Genomic DNA, 23,122 nt, shown 5'->3' with positions numbered 1-23,122 from the left:
AGTCATACAGCTTTGATAAGCATGCAATGTCAGATCAATCAGAGACATAACGTAAAAGAAGACATAAAAAGGTCAGACATGAATTTTAAAATAAAATAGGTCTTATTTATAGATGCACTAGAACAATGCCCGTGAAAGCTTTGGACACTAGCAGTGATCAACAAAGTGCAAAACAAAATTATGTCATAGTTGCCTACTCTCCCGGAATGTCCGGGAGACTCCTGAATTTCTGGGAGTTCTCCCGGACTCCCGGGAGAGCAGGCAATTCTCCCTGATCCTGGCCGGATGTGTAAACTAAATGGAGGGGGTGGGGCTTAGTGATGTCATGGACCCAGCATTGTGGCCCAGCCCCCTGTTTTTATTGGTTCAGAGTAGTGATGTCACACACCCACCTGCACCCCGGACCTCCCGGGAATCATCTTGCCCATGTTGGCAAGTATGAATTATATTCTTTAAAATATCTGTTCGCAGAATGGTGTAGCAAAAGTTGTACGCGGCCATTGTGTTGTCAGGAACTTTGCACTTCTGCAAAACAGTCTACTCTGCGACAAAATTCCATCACAACTTTGCTCATCTTTAGTACATATATACTGAACTTTTTGTTTCCGAGTGGAGACTGTATTGTGAATGTCTGAGAAAGAAAAACTGACACAATTGAGAATAAAAGGTGTTCAATTCAGAAGAGACAAAGAACAATATTTGAGCTGGAGTAGATAAGATAAATCAGTGGCATGGCCTAACTTTTCCTGATTTTCCAGTTTTGAATATTTTGATGTTTGCATTTGAAAGTGATAAATGGACATTTTACACTAACATAAATATGTTTTGTAAATTCTGCCTCATTTTCCCAGGGGATTTAATGATTTACTTCTTAATTCTATGGGATTCTGCTGAAGCCTCTCCTGCAGCATACTTAGCTGCTAAGAATGAACTTTATTTATTATTTAAAGTCAGTAACTAGGCATGTGGGATTGACTTTTACATAGATATGGCAGTAATTCCCAATATTTTTCTCAATAACTAAAGCTGTTTTGGCATGGAGGTAATATTTTTGATTTTAATTGAGTAGATAACTCTGTGTACGTTATATACAATGCCTTTTTAGCAATGTCATGCTAGGGGAGAGACTGGCTTTTAAGAGCCAAATTTGTAAATGTTATCTTTAAACAGCTTTAACCATAGCACTTAAATAACACTTAAATCTAGTTAAATCATATGCCATTATTTGTACTCTTAGGACCTCATTCACAGTCGGACGCAAAGTCCATTTTAGGTGCATCGAACAAAAAAAAACACTATCACGCATGTGCAGCAAGAATCTTAGACACAATTTACATTTGCAACAGCTTGCGGCTCACTACGAGAGAATGGGCGGAACGTGGAATTGTGAAGGCCTGACCATGTAGGTAAATCCTAGTCGCGGTGAGGCGCAGACGCAACACACGTCAAAGAATGGCTAAAACTGTGCGGCAGGAACTAGGTGTGGTGCAAGCAGTTAGCTAGCTGCAGGAACTGCTCGCAGCTCGGTAGGGTATTATGTGTGGGACACGACTGGGGTTGCTTGCCACTCGTAACACCCTACCAAGCTGCAGCACACTACCACTCCTACACTTCTTAGAAGGACTTTGCATCCGACTCTAAATGAGGTCCTTACTGTTAATTACCAAAAGACCAAAATAATGAAACTTGTTAAAAAAGAAGTGTTTGTACCACTTCTAACAATTGTTACATGTATGTGCTGCTATAATTAAAGACATGGGGCCTGATTCATTAAGGATCTTAAATGAAGAGGATTCTTATTCCAGTCTCCTGGACAAAACCATGTTACATTGCATGGGGTGCAAATTAGTATTTTGTTTTGCACATAAGTTAAATACTGATTGTTTTTTCATGTAGCACACACATATCAACTTTCAATTTCAATGTACAAATAAGCTATCAAGTATTTGTGTGCTACACGGAAAAACAGTCAGTATTTAACTTATGTGCAAAACAGAACACTCATTTGCACCCCTTGCAATGTAACATGGTTTTGTCCAGGAGACTGAAAATGGAATCCTCTTCATTTAAGATCCTTAATGAATCAGGGCCGTGGTACATATAGTCTATATATACATTGTCTATCTTCTACTACATTCCTTTCCTTCATAGCCTGTGCACGTACAGTATATACTACTATGTGAAATAATTAAGGGAGCACAGTACACAATTTGCAATGTATTCCAAATAGTTTTATACTAATTTCACTCTATTAATTTCCCCTTAACTTTCTCTTTTTGTAGTCTCTTGAAGTTGCCCTGAAGTACTGCAACTACATGTTTACTACAGTGTTTGTACTTGAAGCAGTGCTGAAATTGGTGGCCTTTGGATTTAGACGTTTTTTCAAGGACAGGTAAGTGACCAATAAGCTTGGTGTGCTCATTGATGTGCTGAAATTGAAATTGACAAAAATAATCACGTCAATTTCTGAAGTAGAAAAGCATGTATTGGAGCAGTTCACATAATAATGCGCTTTTGCGATAATATACAGTATGTCTAAATAGCTGAACAGGTGTCTTACTGGAGCAGAGACTGAGGCCTGATCACCTCTGCAGCCATGCGCATGATAACAATTTTGATGTTTATTGACCTATCATTTCTCACTAAACAGAATCTTGTTTTGTATGCAAAATCAGGGGCATTACTGCGGATAGCACACATCCTCTACGGTATGCCCCAATTCTTTCATGTCCAACTATCTACACCAACATGCCCTGGTAACACATGCATGCGACCATAAAAACAGACATTTCTGTGCAAAAATGAGGGCATGGCATTACAAAAGAAGCCTTTGTGTTTCCCCACTGTTTTATTTATTTATTCTTAAATGACCTTTAGAGGAGATTATTTATACCTGAGTGATCCAGTGCGACAGAGCGAAAAAGCCATCTTTTGTGACATTATGATATTGTATTTAATGTTAATTGTACCAGGCTTGGCAGAGTATCATGTTTTTTTTTGTGCAGAGGTGCAAATGATTAGTTGATGGTTGGAGCAGTGTTACATAGTCAGAACTGCTCAGCATGTGCACCTAAAAAATGCAAACAACAATAGAACATACAAAAGAGCAACAGAATGTGGATATAGGGCAAATCTGAGGGCGATTCCTAGTTGGCTTTCTGGTGAAAACACCTTTATTGACACCAGCTCAGAGAGAAGGTGCCCAGCTGGGAATATGCCCCAACTGGGAACATGGCCCAACTGGAAATATGGCCCAGCTGGGAATATGGCCCAGCTGGAAATATGGCCCAACTGGGAATATGGCCCAACTGGGAATATGGCCCAACTGGAAATATGGCCCAACTGGAAATATGGCCCAACTGGGAATATGGCCCAGCTGTGAATATACCCCAACTGGGAATATGGCCCAACTGGAAATATGGCCCAGCTGGGAATATGGCCCAACTGGAAATATGGCCCAGCTGAAAAATATGGCCCAACTGGGAATATGGCCCAGCTGTGAATACACCCCAACTGGGAATATGGCACAAATAAACCAATGCATTTAAATTGATAAAGTTTACAAATATGACATATTCATTAAAGACAATCCTGCCGTTCATTCACTTTTCCATGTTAATACATACTATAATGAAGTTCAGACCAGTAGCTCATACAGGAAAGTATGTGTAGAGGAATCCTGATAGGGAAGTACTTTGACCATTGCACCTTTGTGAACTGCAGCACAAAAGTCAAAGGATGCATACAAAACAATCTAGTAAATTAGGCAAATTTGTGCACGTTGGAGCATGAACCTAAGTATTGCTATGTGCATAAAAACAGACATACATTAATGTAATATAATACACAATACTTCATGCATAAAGCACACTTAATGCTCACAGCAAATTGCCCAGGTCCACCCAGTGGACTTCAGGTGCATGCGTGCTCCCCTATCTCAGTGAATGCCTTTATAACTTTAGGTGCATCTCGGTTTGCAGAGAGGCAGACAACCCTGAAGTGACATATTATGCAAAAGTTTTCTCGTAAAATGCTGTTTGAGTTGTTCGTTTATGGTTTACATTTTAATAATGATAGTGAGGGGACATGGTGTCTTCTTTAGTGCATTTTTATTTGTTTGATGCTTTCTTTTGCACTGGGCAAAGTGCACTTTGAAATGTGTTTCTACACTGAACGGCAATGGAAAGGTGCAAAAGAAATACCATAAAAAGTAAAGGGCAAGATCAGATCTCCAACAGCTCAGAGGTGACTCAAAAGTCAAGTGAAAGTGGCGTGAAAGTGGCTGTATTGTCAAAAAAGTGTCCTCTCCACCTTTTCTTTTTCTGCAAAATTAGGTATAGACAAGGATCACCCTTGCTCGTCTCAAGTCCTCTTGGCCAGTGCATATTTCTGCCCCTCCATAAGTGGCGACACCTTGCTACGGCAACGCATATGCTTTGTGTAAATCGAGGCAAACAAAAGTACCCAACTTTTAAAAGAGCAGAGCAGTGGTTACTGTCCGCAAGTCATATTTCTCCTTCAAGTATATCACATGTTGGAGGAGGGTGCTGTGGTGGTAGAATATGAAGCACTATGCTCCAGAAGATGAGGGAATGCAACAAACTCTTCTCTTCTCTCCTATATGGATTGAGCAGTGAACTGGAAAATAATCTCTCCTCTCATGGTTCCCAGAGAGAATAGGTGATGCTCCAGCTCACAGCACCCCACTGTGGAGAGAGGGTAAGATTGAAGAGGATAAGAAGGTATAAAGGTGGCAAGGAGGAGGTAGGAGGTGAATAAGATGCAAAGCAGAAATAAAGCAGGAGGATGGACAGGACAGTGAGGAAAGTAAGAGATAGAGGACAGCTAGGGATAGGGAGAGAAAAAGAGCAAAAGAGAGAGCAACAGAGGTTAGGAAATAAAAATTAGGAGAGCTAAAGGACAAGGCTGTTGGTGGACTGTCCCCCGAGCTAAAATTTACAAGCCAGCCCCTGTTTCCTTCCCACTTTCACTGTGCACTTCTCTTGCATTTCTCTCTCTTTTCAGTACCTTCCAAGTTCAGAGTTCGGGGGGTGGGTTTTACTATACCCTGACTAAATTAAAGCCTTAGTTAAAAGCCCTAAACTAACCCTTACTGGCAAAGAGGAGATCATTGAATGGTTGGAAAGGGACCTATATAAGGTCACTAATGGGTTCCCTCCTATTAAGAATGAGACTCCACATTTATTTATTTAAATAATCGGGGGAGGGGGGAGAATTGACAAATTGCAGATTGGTGGTGGCGGTCCATATGGCTGAGTCACTCAGTATTGGCCCTACAGAATTCCCATAGGCTACGGATGCCCTGTAGGACTAATATTGTGTTAATAAATGACATGCCACTTATGCCTCTCATATGCAGCCTGGGCAAGTACAACATAATGCGGCCATATCATTCACTGATAAAACATTGGCCCTACAATACTCCTTTAGGCTATGGGAGCCCCGTAGGACCAATACTGTTTCAGTGCATAACCCAGTCACACAGCCCGTGTCTAACTACTCCATTTGACTACCAGGGAGGCCTGAGGCAGCCCAAAGCTGTCAGTGGTGTTTTGTACCTTAAATGCCATTAGAATTACTCATGCATTATTCAGTTAAGAATAATTATCTTCTTATATGTTCATTGTTCTGGAATATGTGGGCATACTGAATTTGCATTGCTAAAATTTGTTGACCTAGCTTTGTAGCCACTCTTTCAGTCATCTCAATTATAGAATGCGGTGCTATTCTATTTTTTTGCCATACTATAGCTTAGCAAATGGAGTTCAGTAAAAACTGTGGATCTATTGTTTGTCTTGCTTTAAAACCCCTTTAAGCTTAAAAGGTAAAATAGTTTCACTTACCAGGAATAGATTTTAAACCTTAAATTCTGAGCAAAGGAAATTGTTCTGTTTATTCATGTTCTTTACTATCTAGTAATTGCCCTAGTATTTTCATTTCGATTTATGAGTTCTCCTTCTAGCTCCCTTGTGCAGTTTGCAACAATAAAATCAGCTGTGAAGTTTACAACATTCTAACTGTCTTCTATTTTTTTTCTGTGATACAGATTTAGGTTATTGTGTGTGTGTTCACGGCCACACAAGCAGAAAACAATGTTTTTAAAATGAGTGTGATCTTAAAGAGCTGTCCATTTAAAGAGAGAAGAGTTGTTTAAATTGGAAAGCAAGGCAAGACGGAGTAGACAGACAGAGGGGGCATGTTTCATAAAGAGATTTGGGATTATGACAACACAGATAAGTACAGAGAGGCAATTTAACCTTGGCAAAAGATAGGGCGATATACCTTTTTTTTTTTTATAAGATACACATTGTCGTACTGCACATGCGCATCAAAAAGTATACATATGTCAATATGTAGACGTGTGTTTTGTCGACTTCTCCTTATGTCTCAAGAGGAGGGACCGGCAAGTATAGTGTAACTACAGTAAGGTCGTATTTGTAACATAATTAGATGTGGCCACAACCGCAGACATTCTTTTTAGGAGTAGCATAACTTGCAGATCCTGGAGGCTGGTGCAGTAATTCCCAATGATAATGATGACTATCAGCAGTACTATCTAGCCACTTCTGATTGACTAAATGAGTAGTGACCCCTCCAGTTAATAGTGCTTCATTAGCGTGGCGGCTCTATTATATAGAGTCACACCCATCTATTTGCATCACTTTTTAGTCATTTCCACGCGGTCTACTGTAGAAAAGAAGATTACCATTGGATTTTAAAGTGGAAAACAACAAATGTTTGAATTTCATTTCATTTGAATTTAATTACATTTATATAGTGCGTTCACATTTATTAAACACTTCACTACATTGTAATATTGTGTACATATACACAATGCGCCTGCTCCCCTCTAATGACTCCCTCTTGTGCCTACGGTCTGTTTCCCCTCCCTTTAGTATGCAAGCTCTTATGAGCAGGACCGTCTTCCCTCCTGTCTTTACACCTTTTCTCCTCCTCCAACTTCACTCTACTTGCTATGCTTGGAGTCCTTGGAGTCTTGGTTTATTCGTTCACTATTCTGTTCTGTTTTACCCTGTATAGACAATTGTCTGTATTATGTGTGACACTGCGGATATCTTGTGGCACCTTATAAGTAAAAGTTAATAATAATAATAATAATAATAATAATAATAATAATAATAATAATAATAATAGAATAGAGTAATGCGACTCTAGCATTTACTATGAAAACTGCCAAGCCACATTCCTACCCTTCTTTTTGCTAGCTCTTTGCTTCCTCTATGCTGAACGCTATTGTGTGCAGTAAGAATACCCGCTGGCTATGCCAGACATACGCCAGCCACAAATGCTAGAACTTTTGTGCTGGATCCAGCTTTTTGTATGAGCCCCTGAGCATTGTATGAGTTATCATTTGTCAATAATATATTTTCTCTACAAAATCAATTATAATTTTGCACATTCTTGTTAATCATTTTGTTAATTGGTTACACAGATTTGGAAATGGAACACGAAACCAATGTTTTTAAACAAATTTGATTTAAAAAATAAATAAATTAGACTGAAAAAAAAAGAACAAACAGGTTGTGTCGAATAAATGTGATGTTATAAAGCAACATTTTGAAACATAACAATTAAGTTTGTAATCTTTTGTGTGGACAAAATAAGTTATAGCCCAAACATGACATTTGCCTGTATGAGTATTTGACACTGTGCTGAACTTAATGTTTGGTATTGAAGCTCTTTATTACATTGTGTTTGAAAAGTCAATCCTTGTTTGCAGAGTATTAGTGTATTTCATGCTTACAGCTTTGACAAGCAAAGAACTCTTTTCGTAGTTGAAGATGATGGCTTAGTGACCTTCTGAGTTTTTTCCAGAGGTTTGTGTTCATTAAGCATGTATATCTAGTAAGATTTTTTTGTTGTAAATTAAGCTGATAAGAAACTTTTTTTCAAACATTCAATTTCCATAATTGTTTTTTTTTGCTTTGTTTCTAAATTATTTTCCATCCCATAATCCTTTTTGTGTACTAGTGCTTACAACGTTTTTAAATACTCAAACTGTACTGTGTTTTATTGTATGATGAATGACAAGGGATAATTTATCGTTTTACAGCGTCGGTTGAGAGGATATGCACATGCATGATGCTGCTAGCTGGTTCATGCATGAGCAGACTTGGACTTTCAGTTCCACTAAGTAAAATAAATAATAATAAAAATTAAACTATAAAACGGTTTAAGAATAAAGCATTTTTCACGCAAGACCCTGTGAATCTTACCACTGGTGCGGGCTAGCCATTACCCTTATCATGTAAGTCCCCCGCAAAGAGCATACAAATCAAAATCAATTATTCCATGTCTGGGCTAAATGATGGCAGTGTAATATGCTATTTCAACAATATAGAATCTTGTGAGACCTACAGGCAAATGGATACAAATTCTACTCTAAAGAACTTGTGCAAATGGCAAATTCCTTATATCTTAAGATCATATCAACAATGCTTAGTGATGAGGGCCTTCAGGATTAATTAGAAATATCACCAGTATATATTGTAGGAAATAACATACAATTTGTTGACGATAATATAAAATTGTTGGTTAACTCTGCCTTTACTATGATCATGGAACTAATATCATTAGAAGTCATTAGAATTTACATAAGGTACAATATTTTATATAAAATGCAGCCGAGTGTAATCATCACAAGCTCACAATGGAGGTAACCGTTTTAAGGGCTTAAGCAACATTCATGACCATACTGGGAATTAGTGACATCACTGAGCCATGAAACACTGTGAACCTACCCGAACAGCAGTCTTTAAAATAAAATACAAATCCTAGGGGGCGTGGTTTGGCAGCTATCCTGGAAGGACGGAGAGTATCAGAGCTCTCCCTTGACTGCCTTTGAACCCCCTAAAAATAATGTGAGGCACCACCAGACCCGAGAGGCTTCCTTCTGCCCAGTTGCCGCCATATAAGTTTTATTGATCTGGCCCCAGCTGTTTATGGCCGCGAGTGGAGCATTGGCGTGAATCTCGCGCGCCAGTGGGGTCCTGCTCAGTCCTCTGCCTGTCTCCTGGGGACCTTCCTACTTGCCCGGCAGCCTCACCTACCTGTCGGAGCCTCCAGGATGCAGACCCGCGTCAATCAGCAAACCGGAAGTGCCCGCAGTCCGGATACTTCCGCACTTCCGGTTTCGGCAGTGGAAGCGGAGGCGGAGGGCTCCTACTTAATCCAGCCGGCGGGACTGCGCGGTGAGTGGAGTCAGGCTGCGGCCGAATCGGGGAGCCTCTGATAGCTCTTGGGGCATTGGCTGGTCTCCAGTGTTCCAGGGGACCAACTTCCAGTCGGCGAGAGCGGACTTTCGGCCAGCGGGTACTGCCAACCTGATCAGAAATAGTTTCAGCTGCCTGCCCATCCTCTTTTCTTCTACAACAATAAGGAAGGGCTTGCAGGGATAGAAGCAGCAGGAGTGACGGAACAGCCTATTTGTCTCCATTGCCTGCAGCCAGTGTACAGTTTTGGCCAGATGGTGGGGTACCCCTGTCATGCGGTGAGCCCCTTTGTGACCCTGATGGGGCTGTGCAGCCCAATGGAAGCCTTTTGAAGTGTTACAACACCTTCCCACCCGCAGAGTACCCTCCTGAGCTTTTAATCACTCAGAGTTTAATTACAGATCTTGAGGACCTGGAGTCTTGCCTGGGAAACCATGCCTCCCAAAAAGCTTAAACCTACTATTACTGCTTTGGCCCCTCCAATCAAATTTCAACCAAAACCGAAATCCACATTGAGCTCAACTTCTGCCATAAAAGGCTCGTCTCCGTTACGACAGACATCAGAGCCGTCAGCTTCCACTCTAAGTGCCCTGCTGTCTGACCAGGGCACTGACACAGTTCTGGACGCCCCTCTAACAGCTCACACTCTACATCAGATGCTGACAGCACTAAGGGCGGACCTGACCTCTGAGGTGAAGGCAGCAATTGGCGGTTTGAAAACTGACATGATGGAACTGGGAGATCGAATGGATCATCTGGAGACGAAGATGGGAAAACTGGTCTCTTCACACAACAACCTCTATTTTTCACACAACGACCTTCACTCATCGCATAACTCTCTACAAAGCGAAGTTTTGTTCTGTAAGAGAAAAGGTTGCAGATCTGGAGGACCGCTCTCGCAGAAATAATATTAAGATCAGGCGCATACCAGAATCTATAGTAAATGCTGATCTCCAGAGCTACACTGTTTCCCTATTCAGCAGATTACTACCATCTCTGGACGCTAAAGACTTTCTTATTGATCGTATACATCGTCTTCCACGTCCACGCACTGCTTCAGGGAATGTTCCAAGAGACACTCTGCTCAGGGTCCACTTCTACCATGTCAAAGAAGCGATCCTCAGAGTGGCTCGGGATCCCAGCAGCGTGGCTTCACTTGGAGATCTTCAGCTTTTCCAGGATCTTTCACTTACCACTATTAACCAAAGACGAAGTCTGCAGTCAATCACTTTGGCTCTGAGGGCTAATAACATCACCTACAGATGGGGCTTCCCGGTGAAACTGTTGGTTCGCTGCGAAGTTTCTACCTATGTTATTTCCTCCGTGGAGGCAGGCACCAAGCTGCTAGAGGAGTGGTGTATCTCCATACCATCTGGATCTTCTGCAGGCAGGCCTCCCCCTCAGGATAATTGGTCCCAGGTTTCCAGAGACTGAGCTCCATTCCTATTCTCTATGTTGAACGTTGCAGACCTTGTGGCTCTCCAGGAAACCCATTTTTCCTCTCACGCCCTGCCGCAGCTGAGGGACTTGAGATACCCGTTAAGATACTTTGCAAGTGGCCCTTTTAAAAGAAATGGAGTGGCTGTTCTCTTTAGCGTCCATGTACACATTCAACTCCACTCAAAATTAGAAGATAAGTCGGGGAGGTATATCATTCTAACAGGTCTCCTAGAGGATAAACCAGTAACTATAGTTTCACTGTATGCGCCTAATTCCCGTCAAATTCCTTTCCTGAAGGCCCTATGTGAAGAGGTACAAAAAGTCCGGAAGGGCCACTTGGTGCTATTGGGAGAGTTTAATTTGACTTTGGACCCGAAGGTTGATAAGTCCAGGCCTCAGAGGTCATCTGGTCCTGACCCCACCCTTGGTCCCTCTACTGCTTTCCGCAAGATCCTAGCGGAAAATTACCTTTACGATATCTGGCGGGCGCAGTTTCCGGGTGCACGGCAATATACTTTCCATACCATGGTTCATAATACCTATTCTAGGATAGACATGATTTTGTCAGATAAGTGGAGACTCCAGCATACTGATCCTATAAATTTCCTCCCTATTACGTGGTCTGATCATGCCCGATGGAGTGGTCCTGAAGTCTCCGCCTCGCCAGGACTCCTCCAAGACCTTGGCATATGCCAGCCTACCTACTCACTTCGCCCGAGGCTAGGGCTGCTCTCTCGGAGGCATTATCACAATGTATGCAGTTAAACAACCCAGCTGACACTTCCCTTTCGACACATTGGTGTGCCCTGAAGGCGGTTGTTAGGTTCGCTGCTATTCAAATAGGGGCCCGTTTAAAGAACTAATACCTCCTATGCCAACGAACACTTGAGTCTGACTTAGCAAGACTAGAGCTTCAAAACCAAATACGTCCTTCTAAAGCCTTACAAAGGGAAATAAATGAGGTGAGGAAACAGCTAAACAATATTTTCATATCCCACATGAAATCCTCCTTATTTAAGTTGAGGCAAAAATTCTATACAATGGGTAATAGGGCCAGTCGTCTCCAAGCCCGAAAATTAAGAGGTATGCAAGCTAGGAATCGTATTAAAGGATTACATGGTCCCAGAGGTAATAAGATATACAACCCGGCAGCCATAGCAAATCGTTTCGCTAAATTCTACACTAAACTTTATAACCTCCAGGATGATGGTGATATCTTTAAACCCTTTGAGGCTTCTATCTCCACATTCCTACACCACTTAGACCTTCCCTTGTTAGAACCAGATAGCCTAGAATCGCTTAATCTTCCTTGGACTCAGGGGGAGGTTGAAGGAGTCATTAAATCTCTTCCAAAAGATAAGGCCCTTGGCCCGGATGGTTTCATTAACGCATTTTATACTGTTTATTGGGACCAAGGTCTCCCCTCTCCTTACCAATCTGTATAATCAGAAATGTTGGAAGCACAGATTATTACTATACCGAAACCTGGCAAGCACCATTCAGATTGTAAGAATTATAGACCAATAGTTTCGCTTAATACTGATATGAAAATATACGCCAGATTGCTTGCCGATCGTCTGAATTCCCTTTTACCACAACTGATCCATCTGGACCAGGTAGGCTTTGTAGTAGACCGTTAGGCCTCGAATAACACACAATGCATATTAAATGTCGTGGACCTCCTCTCTGGGCTCTTGGAGGGAGTTATTCTGCTTTCCTTAGACGCAGAAAAAGCTTTTGATAGACTCCATTGGAAGTACATGAAGGAGGTACTGTGCAAGTTTGGCCTACAGGGTAGGGTTCTACATTCTATATTAGCCCTATATCAGGGTCCCTCCGCAAAAGTTTTTAGTAACAGTTTTTTTATCACTCTCATTTACCATTACTAATGGTATGAGGCAGGGGTGCCCTCTTTCCTTTTTATTGTACATTTTGGCAATAGAACCCCTGGCCCATACAATTCGGCAAGCAGCTGACTTTCCAGGTATTATTATTAATTCACATAGATAGAAGGTGTGCTTATTTGCTGACAATGTCTTTTTGTTTGTAACCAGCCTGGAGACCTCGCTGATTACTCTGAAGCATATCTTAGATCGGTATAGCGAAGCATCATTCTAGAAATTGAACATTACAAAATCTGAGGCCCTTCCTATTAATATACCGCAATCTTCCCTTTCAAACCTAAAAAATAAATTTCCTGTTCTGTGGGTAAGGTTGTTTGTCATATTTAGGTATTCATATTCCCCCCAATCTGCGGTGTTTGAAGTTAATTTTTCCCCGATCTACCTTCACCTCTCTTCCCTGGCTAAGAATTGGATTGACTTTGAAGTCTCCTGCCTGGGGCGTTTAGCGGCTTTCAAGATGATGTTGCTACCAAAACTTATGTATATCTTCTGCACTATACCCTACATCATACCAAAAGAGATGATGGATAGGTTTCACACTTTGATGATGTCATATGTTTGGAGGCAGAAACGCCCCCTCCTAACACACAAATGTATGTCTCTACCGAAGTCGAGAGGTGGCTTATTGCTTCCCAGTTTAACACATTACCAGGATGCTTGTATATTGAACTGCCTCCGGGATTGGTCGTTACCCCATACAGCTAAGCCGTGGGTTGATATCGAGAGGGCCTCATATATAGGATACCCTTTGCTGGATATCCTCTGGACTTCCAGGTCGGATCGCCCATTGGGTGTTTGTAAACTACTCTCTATCTCGGATGCTTTGCGAGTATGGGATAAATTTATTAGGTCACACAAGGATTTTGTACTCCCCTCCTGTAATCTTTCCCACCAAGCATTTTCGAAACTTATGCCGGATATTAATATTACTGTATGGAAAGACAGTGGGATAGTCTCTCTGACAGACCTGTTTGCTCAGACCCTTTTCCTCCCCTTCGACGTGCTTAGGGACAAATATAATTTGCCTCAATCCAAGCTATTTAAATATATGCGAATTAGACACTGGATGGGGGCGGCTTCCAGAATCCCCCATGCTCTGTCCACACTACCAGCTCAGGTTCTTGATAGATTAACGAAGGCTATTAATAGGGGAGGAATAACTTTCTGGTACTGCTATTTCCAGTCCCTGGTCCCAGCCTCCAAGACTTTGACCCAATTACGATGGGAGGCAGATATTGGCCTGACTCTCACTCTCCAGCAGTGGGAAAACATCTTTATTTCCTCACACTATATGTCCAGATGCATTAATCACACCGAAATGCATGTTAAGCTTCTTAATCGGCTCTATCTCACCCCGGATCAGGCAAAAGTTTGGACTGTGGAGCCTCAGACTCCTTACCATCGAAGGGAAAGCACTGGTGCTGCGCAACGAGATTCTTCCCGTTCTTCAGTACACGGCCCAAGCTTGGCCACCTCTTGCTGCCGTCTGTAAGACCATCACGAGGACAGTCTTTCACTTCATCTGGGGCTCCAAAATGGACAGAGTAAAGCGGTCAGTTATGTACAAGGAGCCCCACAAAGGTGGGAAAGGGATCCCTGATATCCCCACCATGCTGCGGGCCTTCTTTGTTTGCAACTGTATCCGCAGGACACTCCTTGAAAAAAACGTTTGCTCTGCTGGGAAGTCCATGTCCCGCTTTTTCCTTCTTCCTCTTTGGAGGAAACTTGGTTGGGACAAGTGGGACAGCTCCTTCCCTTACAACTGGACTACACCTTGGTTTTACCTGGATGTTGGACAATTTGTGAGGGAGCACCATCTGGAGGGACTTAAACCAGACTTGTGGAAACCTAAAACTATCCACAAGCTCATCAGAGCTAAGGACATTATGGAGTCTGTTCCAGGGCTCCCTGTGGCCACGGTCAAACATGTTTGGGAGAATGTGGCCTCTAAGAGACTGACTAATGGACATAAAGACATTGCATGGATGGCCATTCAGGGGGGTTTGCCTCTCAGGACATTCATGCACTCCCGGAACCTGTGCAGATATGTTCACTGCCCCTTTTGTATTACCAAAAGGGAGACTGCTCAACATATCTTTTGGGACTGCCCCACTGCACAGGCATTGTTGGATGCCCTGGAACATGAACTTAAGGACAGTGTGCCCAGGACTTGCCTTTCATACCATTCGGTATTTTATGGATTATTTCCTGGGACTCACACCGTTGAGGCAATCCAGGAGGCCTGGCGCCTTATGAACTGTTCTAAGGACGCTATGTGGCTTGCCAGGAACCGCCTCATCTTGAAGCGGGAGAAGATGACCATCCAGGACTGTCGCAGGCTTATCCATAGCCTGTTAAGAGACTATAACACCCTTGACAGTCCTGAGGAAGATGAAGACGACGATTGATTGTAATTAATTGATTGTTGTCTCCTCTTCACCTTCTCCCCATTGTGTCTATTTCCAATAAAAAACTTTGGTTTGTGCTCCCCTCCCTCCCCCCCTCCAACCCATTCCCCTTCACAGCATGAAGTATTATTGAATGTCATGTCTATTTATGCACCCTTCCCTTTGTGTCTGTACTCAATAAAAACTTTTTGCTCGTGACTCCATTACCCCACCCCTTTCACCTACCTCCCCCTCACATCCAATGTTATTTTATTGCACTGTGATACGCTTTAAATTTTGAATGGTTAGTGCAGTACTTGATGTATATAGTGTAGGATGTCATGTCTTGTACTTTATGCCCTGTATTGTACTAAAACGTATGCATGATCATGTCTTACGGTGTACTGTGTACACTTGAATGAAACGTATGAACTGTGTTTTTTGTACTTTATACAAAATAAAGCTACTTTTTCAATCACCCCGGATCGCCTTCATAAGATATGGCCAAGTCCGTCTAAATTCTGCTGGCGTCAATGTGGTCAGGTAGCAGATGTTTATCATGTCTTTTGGACATGCCCGGTGATCCAGGCGTTCTGGGGTGAGGTATCTGCCTTGATTTCGGAGGTTCTCGGAGTTTCTATCACTCTTGACCCTGGTGTAGCCCTCCTACATATATATCAGTCAGTGATCCCTAGACATAACCGCTATCTATTAGGATACATACTAATAGATGCTAGAGCTCAGAACTGGAAGTCCCCCACTCCTCCCAGCATTTTTAAAGTTGTGTCTAAATTTCAATATAGTTTTGAGATGGAGACAATGGATGTGCCCTACACGGCATCCGCCTCTGATCCAATTATTAAATGGTTCAGCTGGCATGAATATGTCACAGTGGGCTCCGGTAGATCTCGTGTTGTCTCAAATCCTTCACCCGCTCCCTCTCCAGTAGCCCTTATAGAGGAACCCCAGCCTAATGAACAAGTTCTGCCTGTGTGATATTCGGAATTTACTTTGTTCCCCTTTGGTGTGCTACACGAAAGTCCAATGTGTATGTTTTACTTCTACTTTACAAAGTAATGTGTATGTTATAAGAATGCTGTTTTAACGGAGTGACTCCCCCCCCTTCTCTTTTGTTTGTTCCTTCATTTGTATTTGTCGCCCTTTCTTTTTTATGTATCCCATTTAACATTGAAAAACTCCGGAAAAAATTATTGAAGTAAAAAATAAAATAAAATACAAATCCTGTACAGAGATTGGAAACCTTCAGAACTGGTGCAGAACTATATTAACAGTGATTCTTAACCAGCTTTTGACTGACTGATTAAGTGTTTCCTATCTCCCAGGTAGAATGATGTCACTTCTTTTACTGTAATTATTTGCAATTTACCACTGGGTTTATTTCATGATCAAGTTCTATTGTTCCTGAAAAGTAATGTGTATCTTTTATTCATGTCATCATTAGGAATTTATTGGGTTTATTGATAATGCGTTGTGAATGCCTCTGGTAACTAATTGGGTCTGTGGACTGTTAGCTAGGTTCCGTGCTGATATTGAAAGTCTTGTAATTAAGTAGGAATCATCTGTGCCCCTGATCAATGGGGCGTACACGGGGTAGCGGAAGAGATTACTTTACAGACTTCTTTAATGATGCCCTAATCCCAGTGAACAGTGTAATTAGCTTAGGTGCTTGCGCGGGAAATCCAGCTGAGTGAAGTGCCCCAGGCTTGTTTGATGAATCCGAAGTATTATGTGTAAGGCTTCTCATGTAGTTGTCTATCCCGCTGAGCATCATACAGCATCAGGAATAACTGTCACATGATATCACACATTTACACTCCTTCTGGACAGAGACCATTCACCTAATTAGCATCAGCGGCACAGGAAAAGTGAGGTTTGTTGCTTTTGTATTAGGCAAAGACTTCAATTTTGTTTTCATACGCAGTGCTCCTCTTTCCTTTCTATATTGAATAATTTTCTGCCTTGAGAACTTGTTTCTGGTTCATAGTTTGACACTGATATCAATTGTAATCCTCTGCTATATAAACTGAAATGATCATAATGCTCTCAGCATCTGTCCATATGATTTATCACCTACGTTTACTAAATAGAGTCATGAGAAAATTGGCTAGGCAGTTTTATTGTACTATAGAACTGATTACTTACATTTGTGAGTTAATAGTCCTAGGCTTTAACAGTCATGATTGCTATTACTTAATAGGGACCTGTTTTGAGGGTGTATTAATAATATAATACTATTCAGCTTATCAATTCTTTACAAACCTCTGCCTCTACCGTGAGTATGCAGTGTGACATTTTAATAGCATGGTGTAATTATCACATTTGTGCTATAACCTTCCAACATTTTGAAAATCTAAATTGCTGCACAAATAAGCCCATTTCATGGTTCACCCTGTCCACACACAGATATGTCCAAACTATGCCCACATAATCACAAGAGGTCGCCCATTTATGCATCTGCAAATAAGAATAATCCTTCCAAAATAGGGACTGTTGGGAGAAATGCTACACACAAGCAGTACAGCTTCTCAGAATCCAAAACCCAGCACTTAATTTTCAAAACTGAACCAGCACTTCAGTAACATCCAGGCTGTCACTATTTACATATAAGTTATTCACTACGTTTCATCGTGGCTTATGGTAGGCTGGGCTGGTTCCATAGTGGACTACCTTAGGCTGTCTCACTGGGCCACCCGTATTTTCTTTCCTTTAAAATGTTCCTAATAGGCTGTTAAATCGAGTCTTGCCCCCCCCCCCCCCCCAGGCTAATATTTGCCAGCCCTCCCCTGGGCATGGCCCTGTTTGTGTGCCACTACCAGCCTGTTAGAGCTGTGAATGCTTCCCTTACATTGTCTGCCCTGTGCAGAAAAATATATAGTAAAATAGCTGTGCTTCCTTGGATACAAAACATGGGTTTAGGAAATAACCGTGAATAACTAGGTGAATTTGGCTTAAGGCCATTTTAGGTGCATTATATGTCTTATTGCATGAATCTTGTTTCTTTGTTATAAAGGTGGAACCAATTGGACTTAGCCATTGTGCTCCTCTCTGTGATGGGAATCACTTTGGAAGAAATTGAGATCAATGCTGCTTTGCCTATCAATCCCACCATTATTCGTATCATGAGGGTGCTGCGCATCACTAGAGGTAATGGTCGAAAGCATTGTACTTGTAGAGCATAAATAAAGTTTCCGATTATTATTAAAGAATATTTTATCCAGTGGCATCATTCATTTTTAAAATGAGCAGTTTCCTTTAAAAGCTTTAGTTTGAATAAAAGTCTTTTCGATGACTCTCCAGAGGCAGAGTAGTTTCAGCTTAATGAAACTGCGAGATGATCAGTCACAAGTTTGTCTGCTCTGTTGAAACTCACTCCTTGTGACATTGTGCTCTCATTAATTGTCTCCAACTTACAGTGCTGAAGCTGCTGAAAATGGCAACAGGCATGAGAGCATTACTGGACACTGTCGTACAAGCTTTGCCGCAGGTAACGAAAAGCCTGACCTCCGTGGCTTGGTCATGATATCATTAACATCTTATGTGGTCAGTGAAGCTGCAGACAAAACAGTCATGAATTATACACCGGGTTGTTCATTTCGCCATTACAGACGTTCCTCATGCAAATTTTAGTTTTCCTTTTTAGATTCGGCTATTGGCATGCAACCAATTTAGTAGGGAGCGTGGACCAGGATTTGTTATACATTGTAAGGTTGCCCTTAAAGGAAAACTGTCACCTAAATATATTTACTGTCACCTAAATATATTTAATGCATGTTGTGAAAAGAATATTGCAATTATATATAATTATATTTAAGCCATGCATGCAGTTAAATATTATGCATTTTATTATTACTTAATAGATTCATTAATTAATGGATTTGTCTAGAAACAGGTTATAAAAATGTAAATGCTAGCATACTGAGAAGGGAGGACATCTTGGTAAATCATTAAATACAATTAAAGTCATTATTATTTTTTTAAGAAATAAATTTTATGTAATTTTATTTAATTTTGCACAACATAGTCTGCCTTCAAGGCATGGGTTCTAAACTTTGTTCAGGTGAATAGCCAAAAGAAGTGAGGATCTTTAGGAGTTATGGTTTAACTGTTGGCTACAGTCCAAATAAATCATTTTTATTCAAATATAACTCAGAAAATAGCAAACACAATAATACTGATATACAATTATAGATTAATGTATTAGGTGTGTTTATTTTGCTGTAGTACATCATAAAGTAAAGTTGCAAACCCAACAAAAATGGCATTAGAACCTATTTTTGGGTGATGACCACATGGTAATAACCCTATTTTACGGTGAATTAATTTGTGTACAATGTTTCAGTCTACATACGTTTTGGAAATATTGGGTAAATGTAAGGTAGTTGCCATCACTTCTATATTATCAGGTAAGTTTCCTTGTATTCATCTTCTATTGCAATTCCCTGCCCCTGACATTTGCTAGTCATAATCATATTCACTTTGGAGAGTGGTTGGTGCTTACACCAGACTTATTGAACTAGCTGATTGGGTGTGCTCATTTTTAAGATTTATATAACACATCTGTAATCTGTTTTTTTTTTATTTAATATAAAGCTAGCTATAATGTTAGAAAACAGCAAGAATGGTTGTTTTCACAAAATCCCTACAAGCTTTCACGATTCCTAGTTAAAAAAAATGATGGGAGCCACTAGTATGTTTTACCACTAGGTTACGCTAGTTACAATGAATATTGCTCTGTGAATCTCCAGTACCATCTATAGCCAAAAGATGGCGATAAAGAGCCAATTAATATTCCAGTGCTTATTTGTTTATTGTGTATACTTGTAGCCATCATCATCATCATCATCATTTCTTTACATAGCGCCAACATATTCCGTAGCGCTTTACAATTGGGGACAAACATTGTAAACTATTAAACAAACTGGGTAAAACAGACAAGGAGGTGAGAAGGCCCTGCTCGAAAGTTTACAATCTATTGGACAATGGGAGTTTGACACATGAGGTTAAGTATACATTTGCAGTCGGCCCAGCCAGACTGCAAAGGTAAAAGAGCCAATAAACTATTTTAGGGCAGATTGAACATAGACTGCCAAAAAAAGCTGTGTTGTTGTTGTTATTTATGTTTGAATGTCTGCTATGCATATGCTTTACTATGAATTTAGTTGGTGATTTTTGTTTGAGAAATGTTGAAATGGAAACAACTAATGAAAATCCTGTGTGTGTTTCTTTATATGTATGTGTATATATATATATATATATATATATACCGTATATACTCGAGTATAAGTCGACCCGAATATAAGCCAAGGCACCTAATTTTACCACATAAAACTGGGAAAACTTATTGACTCGAGTATAAGCCTAGGGTGGAAAAGAGCGCAAATTTAAAAGCCTCAATGGAACAGCAAAACATAGTAGGGTGAGAAATCTAACAATATGAAACCATAACATTAAAAGTAACAATATAAAAGTTATTAGCTTTACACCTTTTAGGACAGCTGTTCCGTTACTACCAGTGAGGCTGTAGAGATACTTAAACAGATGTAAAAAAGTGGTGGGGGCTCTCGTTGGTGAGCTTACCTTGGACGTCTGCGCTTGACAAGGGTTTGTTAGGGATTGGTGCTGCCGTTACGGATTCTTCGGATGTTCTGTTTGCCGATCTCGTTGTTTGTCTTTTTGATTTTGCCGTGGCGCAGCCTGTGGAGAGAGAAGAGGGAAGGGGAGAGAAAAGAAGAGAGAGAGGGGGGGGAGAGAAAGAGGGGGGAGGGTGTGGGGGGGGCAGATATTTTGCGTGTGGAGAACACAGAATGGGCTGGTACCTTCAATATACTTTTGGGGCTTTGAGTGGTTTATAGCTCTTTTGCCGGTGTAAGTCTATAGCTCTTTGCCCTGTTTACAGCCCTATTTGCACTGTATATTGTGGGGGTTAGGTACCTCCTATGAGGGGTGTGGCTATAGTATGAATGGGGGGTTTAAAGAGCTCTTATATGGCTAGAGCTGAATATAGAGGCAGTATGTATTGTGATGGCCTCTAATTTATGTACTGTGATGCGTTTTTAGTGTTTGAATAGGGTGCTAAAATGGACTAAGTGTGGTGGTCAATGGGGGTAGGGGGTGGTAATGTGTATTGTGCGGGTGTTGAACTTTTGCTTAGAAAGCTCTTATAAGAGCATTTGTCAGGCGGTCTTTCTGTCCTGGAGTGTGGGCGCTGCAGTCAAAGGGTTTCTGTAGCGTGTCCCGAGCGGTGTTGTGGCTGTAGATTAAGCGGGGATGCTTTTTCGCCTGGCAGACGCTTGTACCGGACTTCCGGTTTTGGTGGAGCGCAATCTGCGTTCCACTGCGGGCTCAGGTCTCTTCCTAGTTTCCCTGCTTGCCCCTTCGGTCCTGGAGAGTTGTGTGAAGTGTGGTTCCAGGGTAGAGGTGAGTATTCAGGTAGTCGCTTTGTGGGGTGTGTAGGGGTCCAACGTGTTTTGTCCTTAGCCACACCCCTCATAGGAGGTACCTAACCCCCACAATATACAGTGCAAATAGGGCTGTAAACAGGGCAAAGAGCTATAGACTTACACCGGCAAAAGAGCTATAAACCACTCAAAGCCCCAAAAGTATATTGAAGGTACAAGCCCATTCTGTATTCTCCACACGCAAAATATCTGCCCCCCCACATCCTCCCCCCTCTCTCTCTCCCCCCCCCCTCTCTCTCTTCTTTTCTCTCCCCTTCCCTCTTCTCTCTCCACAGGCTGCGCCACGGCAAAATCAAAAAGATATAAAAAAGTATTTTACTTGTTGTGTGTAGCATAGCTATCATAGCTGTCTCTGTAGGACCCTCCTGAGCGATCACTATAACCTCCTTGACTCCTGCCACTTCCATAATAATCCCTTGAGCCACCAATGCCACCATATCCTCCACTCCTGCTCTCAAATCTGCTGCTTCCATAGCCCCTGTCACCGCCACCACGTCCTCTGCCACCACGGAAGAATCCTCTTCCTCCAGATGAGCCTCCTCTGTAACCTCCTCTCCTGTCACCGGAGGACTTGCCAGCCTGATCCACACGAATCTGACGTCCATCCACAGACTTTCCATTCATTGCCTGCAAGGCATCTTTGGCATCCTCTGGGTTCTCATACGTAACAAAGCCAAATCCCCTGGATCTCTTAGTTTCCCGATCCTTTACCACAACCACCTCTGTGATCAGACCATATTTGCAGAACACCTCTTCCAGATTCCCCTCGTTGGTGTCAAAGCTCAGACCGCCGATAAAAAGTTTGGATTGTCTGGACAGAACAAACGAAAGGCGAGGACGCAGAGAGAGAGAGATTTTTTACTTACCCCGCATGCGTTCCAACAACAGGAAGTTCGGCATTTGGAACGCAAGTATGCATTCCAAATGCCGAACTTCCTGTTGTTGGAACGCATATGCAGAAGTTAACAGCCGAGGGACCGGACACCAGGTAAGTTCACCCGTGTATAAGCCGAGTGGCCTTTTTCAGCATACAAAAATGTGCTGAAAAACTCGGCTTATACACGAGTATATACGGTATATATATATATATATATATATATATATATATATATATATCTATCATACTTGCCTACTTTCAGGCAGTGCAGTCTGGGAGAGGGGCGTGACTAGAGGGTGGGGGAGGGACAGGGCACGGTCAATCACGTCATTTTGTTTGAGTCTCCCAGACATTGCAGGAGAATTGGCAAGTGTGATATATAAAAATATATATATATATATATATATATATATATATATATATATATATATATAGCCCCATATTCACTAGCATCTCCATGGCAACTACCTCCAGTGGCGCACGCAGGGGGCGTTTCTGGGTCTCCAGAAACCCGCCCCTCCGCTAACTAAGTGCCCACCATAGCGTAACTGTACTATACAGCAGCCACGGCGCTGTCAAAGAAGCGTTTGCGGCGGTGCTGTATTGTATACAGTACCGCCGCGCATGCTTCTTTGACAGCGCCGCGGCTGCTGTATAGTGCATGCGCAGCAGCTCTCTCTCGCGTGTTTTGTTTTTTGTTTTCTTTCTGGTCAGGGGGGGATCCTCTGGTTCAGTCACTAGCCTCACTCTCAGTTCTCCAGCCATGCTGAGTTAAAGCGAA

At 41.8% G+C, this 23,122-nt stretch overlaps 2 protein-coding genes across 2 annotated transcripts in view; one reads left to right on the top strand and one right to left on the bottom strand.

Moving 5' to 3' along the window:
• CACNA1I (calcium voltage-gated channel subunit alpha1 I) overlaps window positions 1–23,122 on the top strand; it is a 565,240-nt gene that overhangs the window by 493,608 nt on the left and 48,510 nt on the right. The window contains exons 27-29 of the mRNA XM_075183011.1: window positions 2,283–2,392; window positions 18,017–18,150; window positions 18,420–18,490. Coding sequence (XP_075039112.1) covers window positions 2,283–2,392; window positions 18,017–18,150; window positions 18,420–18,490 — 315 coding nt within the window. The remainder of the gene's footprint in view (window positions 1–2,282; window positions 2,393–18,016; window positions 18,151–18,419; window positions 18,491–23,122) is intronic.
• On the bottom strand, window positions 21,778–22,286 carry LOC142099961 (cold-inducible RNA-binding protein B-like; the record flags this gene model as incomplete). The annotated part of the gene is made up of 1 exon (XM_075183972.1): window positions 21,778–22,286. A coding segment is annotated over one exon (507 nt), but the record flags the coding sequence as incomplete, so codon positions are not given.

The sequence above is a fragment of the Mixophyes fleayi genome, chromosome 8 (genome assembly GCF_038048845.1).
Source record: "Mixophyes fleayi isolate aMixFle1 chromosome 8, aMixFle1.hap1, whole genome shotgun sequence".
Taxonomy (NCBI): Eukaryota; Metazoa; Chordata; class Amphibia; order Anura; family Limnodynastidae; genus Mixophyes; species Mixophyes fleayi.
This window is presented reverse-complemented; position numbering and strand designations above follow the sequence as displayed.